Genomic DNA, 12,229 nt, shown 5'->3' with positions numbered 1-12,229 from the left:
AAAAGTTATTTTTTGGAGCAGAAAAAACCATACTTGCTAAAAATTCCGGCCCAGCCCGGGTAGACCCTGGCTGCGGCCAGGGCTGGAGGAAAATTTTCCCGGGCCGGCCCGACCCGCCGATCCAGATACCGAAAACTTCAAAATTTTTCTGTTGATTTTTGATATACTTTTGTCAAAATAATTATTTTAAAACCTGTCTATTTTATGTGCTAAAGTGGTTTCCATTGTGTTAAGCTTGAAGAGAGCGTTCGAATGGTGGTAAGATGAACTTTCTAGCATAAAAATGAATCAAGTTATGATGAATGGAAGTTTTAGTGGCTCGGGACGTCTTCAGGATTCTCGGACAGTACTTATTCTGTAGATCAGGGGGCGGAGACGAAAGGGTCGTTTCTCGAGAAATTTTGAAGCATCCCTTTCTCGAAAAATTCCTCGAGGAATTCCGCGAAAAATTTTTGTCCGGTAAAATACCTAATTTTTCACAACGAAACGGTGGATCACGGTAAGCACTTGCGTACTTTCTCCCCTTTCGTCTCCCGCTTTCGTGTCTCCGGTTTTTAGGTGTCTCCCGGATTCGTACGGTCTCGCCGTATGCAAGAAAGTGGATAGCCGTTTTCCGGTGTTTGGAAAATTTTGACGGTAGTGGGAATTTCTGGGAATCTTAAAATATTTTTTTTTCTATTTTAAATTTAATCCTAAGCTAAAAATGAATATAATCACTGTGAAAACACCGGAAAATGGTTTTCCAATGAACCGAGTATATTTGGAAGCATTATCGGACTCTTTATTTAACAACTTTCCAAATATTTGATTTCACTCCAAAAGGTCCCAAAGCTGACAATCCTGTGGAAATTGAAACTTGGGATTCAAACTAGTTTCTTTCCTGTCTTATGATCTAATGATGTAGCTTTGGCAATGTCAACGTCTTCTGACCAAACAAAGAATTAAAAATTATTTATTGTATGAAAAACATGTTTGAAACTCGTTCAATACAGACATACAAACAGAAAACAAGAATAATAAAATAGGTGATGTTTTATTCAGAACAAATATATCATTAAACAGATTTGGTTTGATTACAAAAAGGCCCGTAAATTCGTAAGAGTTCTTTAGGTTACAGGAATTTGTGAGAACAGAGCAAAAAGAGTCAACTATCACCGGACACATCTTCCGCGTTGAAGTGTAAACCCCGGGCAACATGCATTTTCGCAAGGAGCCATCACAGTTTTCTCTCTGCAAAAGTTTTGGAATAAGACATGATCTCTTAAAATGAGAAAAAAAGAACTCACTGTCTACAACGGACGCCTCGTAGCAAAGAAAGGAAACCTCCACATTGTCCCTCTTCCTCTCGCTTCTGTTGGCACATACCCGTACAAGCTTGAGTGTTGCACACTTGAGTTTCCACTGGTTCCCCACTGAAAAAGTTTTAATTAGGAATGATATGTTCCTTGATGTAAATTGTTATTAATTGGTAATTAGATTAGTTTTGGGAACATACGAGCATGCATTTCCAGGGGGACAAGTTCGGGTTCTCATGCGGCTTCCACAGGCTCCACATGATGCTGAGCAAGCTGTCCATGGGCTCCAGGCATTCCAGCTACCCGCCTCTGGAACTGCTCTTGCTCTTGCTTCGAATCCTTTGCCACCTCTGTAGAAGCTTCGGAACAAAACCACCATATCAGTAGTTGCAGATCGAATTCTCGTTGGTGGAGTTCCATAACAACAATATCTGTAAAAATCCCATTTTTAAACATTCCAGGGTTTTGTACTTACCTCATTCCAGTATTTGCGAAATCCGTAGTGTTTCTAACTTCAACATAATCCATACACAAAGAATGTCTAACTTTGCAATACATTTCAAATTCTCCAATAAATTGGAACTCCACAATATGACCTGGTGGAGCAACAAGAAGCCAAGAGCACTCTTGTCCTTCTTTGAATTCTCTTGGATATCCGGGAGACGAGATTTTGGTGGTTGCCCTTGTCAAACTGACTCTTCCACCACAAGTGGCTCCGTATCCAGGCATGACTTGTTCACAATACTGTCCAGTGAATCCGTCAGGACATCTGCAACGATCACAACGTCGTGGATCAGTGTATCCACCCCGCTGGCATGGAAGTTTTGTTGGACAAACTGCCGAGCAATAGATCTTGTTCATCAGTCGGATGTCGTTGAAGGAGAGTTGGTCACGTTGACCTAAAGAAAAGTTTGAATAAGCGAAGATTCAGACAATCTTATACAGAGGTACAGTACCCGCATTTGTAGGACAATAACTTATTCTAAAGGGGTGAAGAAGTATTTCAGAAAATGTGATTTTTTCTATAAATCGACAAAGATCCAGAAACATTTGCAATTTCAATTGAGCAAAAATCAGTGACAGTAAAAGAAGGGTGACCTAACTTTTAACTTTGAGCCGATTCATCTCGGTTCCTGACAAAGATCTGAAAAAGTGGTCAAATGAAAAATGTTTTATCATTGTATCACCAATATTTTGCTAGTTGACCACTTTTTGATATATATTTTTAGGAAATGAGATAAATGAGCTCAAACTTGACAGTGTGGGAGCCCTTCTATTAAACGTTTTATGGTACGTCGTTTGAAAAAAGAGGAACATTCAGTTTATGACTTTTTTGACAATTCTAGTTCAAAAGGGGGCTTATCGGTTGGGATGAATTTAAATAGAAGATCGTCAATTACCATTTAAAAAACGTTCAGACCCAATTTTGAGAGTTTTAAAGTGGTTCATATGATATTCTAGAACTTTCTTCCAATTACTGTATTTCCTCTATTAGGAGACCACCGAAACTGTCAACATTTAGCTCAATTGTCTCGATTTCTGTGAAAGATATCAAGAAGTTATCAACTGATAAACGTTTTATCATAACATCGGCAATATTTTATTAGTTGACAAATTTTCAGTATCTTTCACTGGAATCGAGATAATTGAGCTCAAAGTACAAGTATAGGCGCCTTTCTATCAAAGTGTTTACGGTTTATGTTTCTTTGTATTTTCTGTGTTTCTCCACTCACCAATTGTTTTTTGATAGTCCGTTACAAAAGTGCTGATAGTGTACAAATCATCAAATTTTGAGAATGCCTTTGAACGATAATGCATGATACTTCCATAATCATATGGAACTCCAGCGTTATCAACATCATCTGGATCCTCTTTCAAGAACTGTCCCTTTGAATCTTTGTCAATGTTTTCCCATCGAACAGTCACATATTGATCTCTATCCGGTCTTGATTGCTCATGCCAGAATCCAAGAGCATGTGCCACTTCATGAGCAATAACTCCCAAACGGATACATTCTGGTGCCAATGAAACAAGCTGTTCCTCTCCGAGTGGATGTCTTCCAACGTTAGAAGCGCACCCATCAACGTCAGTGAAAACGATTCGATTTCCAGAATTCGCTTGATCGTTTCTCTCAAAGTTCAAGCAGGTGATGTTGTGCCAGTGTTCCAGTGCTAGCTCAATAATTCTTTGCTCACGTTGGGCTAAAATAAAACGATATTATACATCACAGAACTACAGAGAAAGCGGAAAAATCTCTTTAATAGAGTGAAAATAGATTTAATAGAGTGAAACTAAATCATCAACTTTGAGCCCATAGTTCTGTAAAAAAAGCAAAAAATGATCAATTGTCAGAATGTTTCTGAAATTATGATAAACATTTTGTCAGTCAACCAATTTTTTGTATCTTTTACGGGAATCGAGATATATGGGCCAAAAGTTTTGGTGGACTTCTATTGGAGTGTTTACGGTAAACACTCACTGTGACTTCCATCAAACGCGTAAACAATTGGACGACTTGCATCCCAACGTCTCAGATTTGATCCAATAAACTTTCTTTTGACTCTAGATTTTCCTGAAATCATATTCCAATCTAAACTTTTAAGAATAAAGAATACCTTCTACGAGTGCTTGCTCATACAAAGATTTTGCTTGTTCTGGAAACAGAACGATGTCTCCCTGGAAGAATTTCCCTTGTTCTTCTGGATTGAAAACGCTGTCACGCATACGATTCCATGATTTCAGTTCTGGAGATTCGATTCTTTGTTGAAGTTCCTGAAAAATATTTTCGTTAGAATTTTTATGTCTTCGATTTCAAGTCTCTCCAGTTTATCCAAAAAATTTTTAAAATCATTCTACAGTAATCCATATTGATTTATGTCAGGGAAGAAAGTCTTGTGTTGACCAGTGGATCAGTCATTTTGCCTTTTTTTCATCAGTAGCAGCAACCCTAACGAAGAATCGACGTCCTTCTTCTTCCCTTTTCTCTCCTAACACATACATTTATCATTGGCCCCAAATGTGTCTCGAGAATCAAAATGAATAAGGAAAAGATGAAGTGGAAAGAAACCTGTTTGAATGCGGTTAGAGAATCATTCGCGATCAGTACATAGAAAACGAAGAAACAAAAAGAGAGAAATCGAGAAAAAGAGACGGATTGAAACCGTGTCGAGGCAAGAAACAAGAGAGGATCATGGCCACCTTTTTCCTTCAACTACATCAGAAAATTAAGATTTTGGAGAAACAAAAAAAAAAGAGGAATCGGTTCGTACCTCGGGATGCTTCTCGTCTGCCAGTTTATTCAGTTTATCCATGTAATAATCGACGACTTTTTGATCTTCCTCAGACATCATCCGTCGTTTTCTTACTCCTGGTGCTGTGGATGGCGGTCCTTCTTCGTCCTGATATGAAAGGTTTCGAAGCGAATTTGCAATGCATAATGACAGTAACCCGAATAATATAATTGGTGTGCGCATACTGAAACAAGAACTATGGAAAGGGGGTTTACAGAATTAATAGTATTCGGCTAAAGAAAAGAGCATCGATCTGAAAGCAAATAATTAAGAATTTGTCAGTCATTTGAAAAATCGGACCTTCAAAGCCCTAGGTTCCCTAATTTGTTCACAATTTAGAAGCAAGGATGTTACTGGAAAAAAATAAATTCCTGAAATCGTGAATTAGGAAAATAAAAAGATCTCCCAACTTTTCGAAAAAGGATGAAATGCAGAGTGGCGCACATCTATCAGCACTGATAAATACGGGTACATCTTCAGATATCAGTATCTTGTAATCACGAAAATTGGTAGAAATATAATTTCACATTTGATTCAAAACTACTAAAATTTTCAGTGGGATTCCTCAAGTCTCGTTATTGTTGTGATTGTTCAAAGCTGCACGGGTGTTGTCTCTCGATTTTCACGAGATCAAGTAACTTTGACAAGCCATAACTCAACTCAAAATTGATCAAATAGTTTGAAACTTGGCCAGTTTACCGATGAATTATCTGAATTACCGTACTCCAAATTTGAGCCCAGTACAACGCTTTAATCAAATTTTATGCTACTTTCTTTAGTCCTGGCTAATTTTGCGCCACCCTGAAGAGTCATTCTATGGAATACTGTAGAACATGAAGGCAAAGATTTGAAAACTCAAGGTTGTGACATAATTGACGCGTTGTACATTCCGAAAAAAAGTCAAGTACCCCTACAGGTGACATTATAATTATATGTTAGCTGGGAAAAATTAATTGACATATGGATTTTCCGACTTGACTTTTTTCCGAATTGACATATGGATTTTAGAAGTAACAGTAAAATAGGCCGTTAAAAATTAGGAGTAGTCTTGTATGCATAACTTGTTGATAGGTTTTTTAAACCTCCGAATTATCAGGGATGTTCCATTCATAGTTGGAATGCTCTGGGCCTAAATCTTGCGTTCAAGAAACTTTCCACTAGTGGATTATTTATTTGTTTAGAGTGTTACTTAATTAAGTACTAGCTAACAACCTGAAACACCAAAAATGAGATATAAGCTAAAAAGTAGAGAGAAGAGGATGAATAAAAGAGAGAGAGAGAGAGACACTTGATGTCCGAATGGTATATGCAATGGCTATGTAAAGAGAAAATGAAGAAGGAGGAGACTTGTGTCTTCTTTATCTCTCATACCTCTTCTTCTTAGATTCTCTCTAACTTTTTCCACCCACTTTTGTAGAGGATAGATACAGAAGAAGACGTGAATGAAAAAGAAAAAGTAGGGAAAATACTATAAAGATGACAATTCGAAATGATGAGGAGGAGGAAGAGGAGGAAAGACTTGACCTGAATGAGAAAGAGAAAGGGAAAGATGTGAAGAAGGAGAAGCCGTCGAAGGGCATGTAACTGGTATAATGTATCTATCTGTAAATGTTTTTGAAAGGGGGAAAATAAAACAAACTTTAGAAAAGCAGAAGAGAAATTGGAACGGTATGGTATTCAGATGATGCAAAAATTTTAGGAAATTTATTTGACGAATGGACCGGTGGTAATTAAACAGATCAATCTGTCTGATGACCTGATTTATGAGTTGGTTTAGGGAGAGAAAGTTATAAGAAGAAGTGTCTAGTGCAACCAACTTCGGAAAGGAGAAGAGATTTCCTCTAATAGAAGAGCTCCCTAACTTTTAACTTTGAGCCAATTTTATCTTGGTTCTTGTGAAAGATATCTAAAAGTGGTCAACTGACAAAATATTTTTGATATTATGATAAACAATTTGACAGTTGACAACTTTTTCATATCTTTCACAGGAACCAAGATAAATTAAATCTTAGTTACAAGCTAGAGGTGATTTTCATTTTTTTTTTGCAATGAACATCAGAAAAAAATAGAATCATTGAAAAAACGATTCTGAATTATAAAAAACAGGAAAATATTATAAGATTAGGCGTAACAAATACAAACGGCCTATGGATCCTTCTTACCAATATTCCGTAGAAGGGCCCCCAGACTGTCAAGTTTGAGCTCACTTATTTTGGTTTCCGTGTAAGATGTCAAAAAGTAGTCAACTAACCAAATATTTTCGGTATTATGATAAACAATTTATCAGTTGACCACTTTTTGATATCTTTTACAAGAATTGAGAAAAATTGGCTCAAATTAGGGCCCTTCTATTTTTTCCGGAAACTGAATATTGCTCAATTCGTTAGATTTCTGGAGAAAAACTATAAAAATTGAACATTGAAAATAAAGGTACCGGTATTCTATACCCAACTAAAACGTTCAAAAGTTTCCGGCAGCTGAAATTTGCATAGTGACGTTCTGCTTCAGTAAACAACTTCAGCTTGAACAGCGTAGTTTTTAACGGTATATCTTCCATAATTCTATGCAAAGTAAGATTATCTAAAGCTTACTAGTGAAAGTTGATGTATTTTTCAAGAAAAAAAGGTTTCAAATAATCCAGACAGGCTATGTCTTCTGTATCTCATCTGTTCCAAATACCTGACTTTTATCTAACTTCTTATCAATATTATCAGTCAGCTGAGAACCAGATCCTGCATCTCATCAAAGTTTTCAAAAAAAGTTATCATCAATCAAAGTTCACTTCTTTCACAAAGATTGATATTTTACCCTTTTGTTCGATAGGTCACTGAATAGGTACAGTAACCCCCGGTGTCACACTCCTCATTGTCATATTAATCTGAATCATTTAGGTCAGTTTGCAAAGACACTTCCAAGCCAAAGGCTTTTGGGTATTGTTTCCTTAAAACACGGGGTGTCCTTGATCACGACTACTGTAGAAAAAATATATCCTTTGGAGACCTGTTCCAAGTTGAAAAACAAAAAATTATTGTTTGGGTTATCATAATAGATATAACAAGTGTGATGATTGAAGAGGTGTCAATCACCAAAGATTAGAAATTGTATCACCAGGTCCATTAGCTTCTGTCTTGAAAACTGATAAATGTTCAATGAAAAGTCATAAAGTACAACACAAAATCAATGTCAAAATCACTAAAACTGTAAAGGTCACTCAAACATCAGAAAAACTCGGATGACGTCACAAGAAGAAAATGAAGGTGTTGTGAAGTGTTTCACGTGGATTCCTATATCTATATATCATGTGAAAACCTGGTATCTTTGGCCTTCATTTGAACAAACAACAGAGTAGGCGGAGCTAATGATCTTTAGAGAATACCTTCTTCTTTTAAAGTGTCTTATCAACGTCATTTTCGCCGATCCTATCTTTAGGACTGAGAGACTGATAAATGATTGATAAGTATCCAAAAATAGGAACTAATGATCATTCGGGTGTTAATTGCGGAGACAAGAAGAAGATAATCTTTAAAGATGAAAAAGAAGACTTGGTTGACTTTTAAATGTATCTTCTTTTCTTTTGTGTTTTCTTTAGATGAAAGAACAGAAATGAGAAGAAATAAAAATAAGATATCAAGAGGGTCTCGAAAACATCTTCGAGAAGATTCGGATGAGGATCATATTAGACACTGATAAACATACAAAACGTGATAACGGAAAAGGAAGCAAACTTTATGATCAAGAGATCTCACAGGGGTTCACAAACTGATTTCAGAAGGTTACTGTAAAAAATAAGAGAACAGAGCAAATGTTTTATGATTATTAATACTGTAATAACAAATGTTCACCAAATCGAATGTTTGTCTAAATTTCCAAAAAGGTTTTTGTTTTGCTGAAATACGAAAATATGGCTACAGTGTGATGCTTTCAAAAAATTCTCTGTATACTTTGGGAAATTTTTTTGAAGTAAACAAGTTGTAACATTAAAACAACTATCATGACTTGGGATAATTTATCGGATAACATCATTAAACATTGAACCCAGAACTTCTGTAATCTATCCTCCAGAATCGACATTTTAATTCTTCTTCTTGGAACATCTCAAAATCTTCAACCAACCTAATGAACTTGATGAAATGAACGTTGATTGTGAAATCTTCAAACACTGAAAAACTTTAAAATTCAACGAAACATAAAACATCCAACGTCATTCAATATTCCGAACCGATGAATCAGTCAATCTTTCAAAGACTATCACGAACTTCTCACCACTTTTTTCTGCATGTTGTTTGATTTCTGAACTGATCTAATTGTTTTCATCGTTCACAAACAAAACTATAATTTTACGAGATACAGTTTTAACGATTCAACTAAACGACAGACATTTGTGGGGGAATACTCTTTGAGACGGAGAAGATAAAATTACAAAGAAAGACGTAACGACATTGAAACTATAAATTTTTCGAGGTCTTCAGCGAGACAGAGTGATCTTTAAATAACAGTCGACAGCGACATTATATTAAACTGTACTTTTCTTTCTGCCTAAAAGAACCACATAAAAATAACCAGCAAGAAGACTGAAGAATGAATCGGGAGAATGCAGAAAGATATTTTATGTTGACATTTCAGCACTAATTTTTCAAATAATTTTTTTTTTAAAATTACAGCTTATTTCAATGCGAAACCCATTTCTCTGTGTGATCATCTGGTTCTATTTAGACGATCATCTGACTCTGACACAGTTCAACAAGCAAAATTATATTTCAAATAGCCGCGAATTGTTGTGGGGGCCGTGGCCGAGAAATTTCTCTGCCATTTTCAAATTTCGAGAATTTTACATTTTTTCTCTTATTTCGCTTATTTCACTTATTTTTCGCTGTTTCTCAAATTTTTCACTTAATAAATCTACTAAATTTGTTGAGAAATTCTTTTTCAGAATGACAGAGGAGCAAAGAGGCGTACCGCTGTCAGAGCTCAGCTTGCAACAACTCGGGGAGCTCCAAAAGAACTGCGAACAGGAATTAACTTTCTTCCAAGACTCTTTCAATGCTTTGAAGGTAACGTAAAGCGTTACATCGATTACTAAAAATTATTCACAATGATCTAACTAAATTTTATTCAGGCACTTCTGTCACGAAACGAAAAGAGCATTTCAGCATTGGAAGATGTGAAGGTTGGCACAGCAGGCCACACAGCTCTCATTCCACTCTCCGAATCGGTTGGTTTTCTGAGGAACTGTTGATATTATCCCTTTAGTCTTTCAGCTGTACATCCGCGCTGAACTATCTGACCCAAACAAGCACATGGTTGAAATTGGAACTGGTTATTTTGTGGAATTGGATCGCGAGAAGGCCAAGGGAATTTTTGATAGAAAAAAGGAGCATATTGCGAAGCAGGTTAGTGTGCTTTAAATCCCATCTCTCTAAACCAAACACGTTGCAGGTTGAGACCGTTGAAGGAATCCTGAAAGAGAAGAGAAGAACCCGCGCTTACATTTCAGACGCCTTCCAGACGAAAGTCCAAGCACAGCTTGCCAACATGAACACCCAACAAAGTTAAATTCGACTTAAAATCTCGACAAGACCTCTTCCTATTGCTTTCTATATTCCCCGATTGTTTTCTTATTTCCAAGTTTCCACATTTTCACATAATTCGTGTCTACAATAAATACTTTTGCTTCTTTGTTACTTGTTCAGGTTTGGACCTTAACGTTGTCAGCGTTGAAAAAATATACATTTCCGTTTCTTGTTGTACGCCAGCTGAGGTGAAGCATTAGTCGATCATTTCTTTCAATTTGCAGACATAATGAGGGTTCCACCGTTAACTACCTGTGAAAAAGAAGTCATTTTAGAAGCATTGAAAAGTGGAAAAGTGAGGTGATAAGTTAAATCTGCTCAAAACACCAATAATCTTTCAGCGATTCGATTTTCGAGGTTTAGAAGAATTCCGTGGTGTAAAACTAGTTGTCGGATCAGAAATTGGTACTGCTATATGCACAATTGGAAATACAAAGTGAGAAATTGACTATCCTTTATTTACATTGGAGATTTCAGAGTAATAGCCGCAGTTAGCGCTCAAATTGCGGAGCCATCTTCAATGCGTCCGCATAAAGGAGTCATCATCATTGACGTTGATTTGAGCCCTATGGCGAACGTTTGTAAGTCTGAAAATATCTGAAATAGATTATTGTCTTGTTTTTAAGCCAACGAGCATGATCGTCTGGGAAGTAAAGGAATGGAATTGATCCGGTTGCTCGAGCTCATCATCAGAGATTCAAGATGCATTGACGTTGAGGTAAGAATTCGAAAAACTCTTCTACCTCATCAAATCTAATTTTAAAGTCACTTTGCATTCGTGCCGGAAAGGAAATCTGGAAAGTTCGTGTCGACGTTCGCATTCTGGACGAAGACGGTAGTCTGCTCGACTGTGCTTGTCTGGCTGCTATCACGGCTCTGCAGCATTTCAAAAGACCTAATGTTACTTTGGAACCTCACCATACCCTCATCGTAAGAATCTATTTTATTATTTAAACTATTGTAATCTCTATTTAGTATTCTGAATACGAGAAAGCGCCAGTTCCATTGAATATCTACCATATGCCCATTTGCACAACGATCGGATTATTGGATAAAGGGTAAACGCGTTTCCAACATTTCTGTTTTATCGTTTAATTATTCTAGACAAATGGTGGTTATTGATCCAACAGAAAAGGAAGCAGCCTGTCTTGATGGTTCCATCGTCGTCGCTTGCAACAAACGTCGCGAAGTGTGTGCCCTTCATCAAAGCACCAATCTTGTTTTGTCAACGAAACAGGTAGTTTTGAGCTCTAGATAACGATTTTGAAGAAATAATTGAAGATAGAGCGATGTGTGAAACTGGCAATGTCTCGAGCCGAAGCTCTGACTGCTGTCGTGAGTGATGTTATCAAACAGGATCAACGAGAGAGGTATTCTACTTCTCATCTCATCTATAGCTACGTTACTTCAATTCAGAAGTGCATTCAAACGCCCCGATGGTTTTTCTATCACCACACCATCTCTTATTCTCACTTCGGGAACAGCCGCAGCACGTCAAATCAATGCTCCACGAATTCAACACGGAAGAGAACCAGAAGAAAAAATGCTATACCAACCAAGTGTTATTGTCAATGAGAATCCATTGAGCGTAGGATCAGTGAAACAAGAGGAAGTTGATGAGGATGCACTGATTGCTGAGCAGCTCAGCATTATTCAGAATAGTGTTGGCGGAGTGGCTGTTAGTGACCCGCAAAGCTCAGGGGTATCTAAAAGAAAGGTCTGTCTGATTCACAAAGGTTTCACTTTGAAATGTTTCATTTCTAGAAAGAAAAAGAAATGGTTGATGATCTTCTTGATGGAATCTGTGATTCTGAAGAAGAAGAGGTCAAAACAGAGATTCTAGGCTCCAGTGAACCAATGGAAGTCGTGCTACCGGTCGTGGAACAACAAAAAGATGAAGAAGATGTCACTTCGTGGAGGAAGAAGAAGAAGAAGGTCTAAATAGTTTTTGAGTGTCGTTCATTGTTGTTGTTCACTTTTTCTCTCATTTTCTGTTGTATTTTACAATTTTTCGAGTATTTTCTGGTTTCATAAACGGCGAATTTTGTTAATCGGCACGTTACATATTGTCGGA

The 12,229-nt window shown here is 37.0% G+C and overlaps 3 protein-coding genes across 3 annotated transcripts; 2 read left to right on the top strand and 1 right to left on the bottom strand.

Annotated features, from left to right (window-relative positions):
- Window positions 1-1,151: 1,151 nt before the first annotated feature.
- Window positions 1,152-4,768, bottom strand: Cbr-dpy-31 (the record flags this gene model as incomplete). The annotated part of the gene is made up of 8 exons (XM_002641876.1): window positions 1,152-1,230; window positions 1,287-1,412; window positions 1,496-1,726; window positions 1,771-2,194; window positions 3,029-3,496; window positions 3,775-3,867; window positions 3,911-4,067; window positions 4,565-4,768. 8 exons carry the CDS (start codon window positions 4,766-4,768, stop codon window positions 1,152-1,154), a joined length of 1,782 nt encoding a protein of 593 aa, XP_002641922.1.
- Window positions 4,769-9,516: 4,748 nt separating this feature from the next.
- On the top strand, window positions 9,517-10,138 carry Cbr-pfd-5 (the record flags this gene model as incomplete). Its single annotated transcript, XM_002641875.2, has 4 exons — window positions 9,517-9,636; window positions 9,702-9,797; window positions 9,844-9,975; window positions 10,022-10,138. 4 exons carry the CDS (start codon window positions 9,517-9,519, stop codon window positions 10,136-10,138), a joined length of 465 nt encoding a protein of 154 aa, XP_002641921.2.
- Window positions 10,139-10,384: 246 nt separating this feature from the next.
- Window positions 10,385-12,096, top strand: Cbr-exos-9 (the record flags this gene model as incomplete). The annotated part of the gene is made up of 10 exons (XM_002641874.1): window positions 10,385-10,450; window positions 10,497-10,591; window positions 10,633-10,736; window positions 10,782-10,873; window positions 10,921-11,085; window positions 11,131-11,213; window positions 11,260-11,392; window positions 11,437-11,525; window positions 11,572-11,872; window positions 11,920-12,096. The coding sequence occupies 10 exons, from the start codon at window positions 10,385-10,387 to the stop codon at window positions 12,094-12,096; spliced, it is 1,305 nt and encodes a 434-aa protein (XP_002641920.1).
- Window positions 12,097-12,229: the final 133 nt, after the last annotated feature.

This window comes from Caenorhabditis briggsae, assembly GCF_000004555.2.
Source record: "Caenorhabditis briggsae complete genome, chrIII, whole genome shotgun sequence".
Taxonomy (NCBI): domain Eukaryota; kingdom Metazoa; phylum Nematoda; class Chromadorea; order Rhabditida; family Rhabditidae; genus Caenorhabditis; species Caenorhabditis briggsae.
Note: the sequence above shows the minus strand (reverse complement) of the source record. Positions and strands in the feature narration are given on the sequence as shown.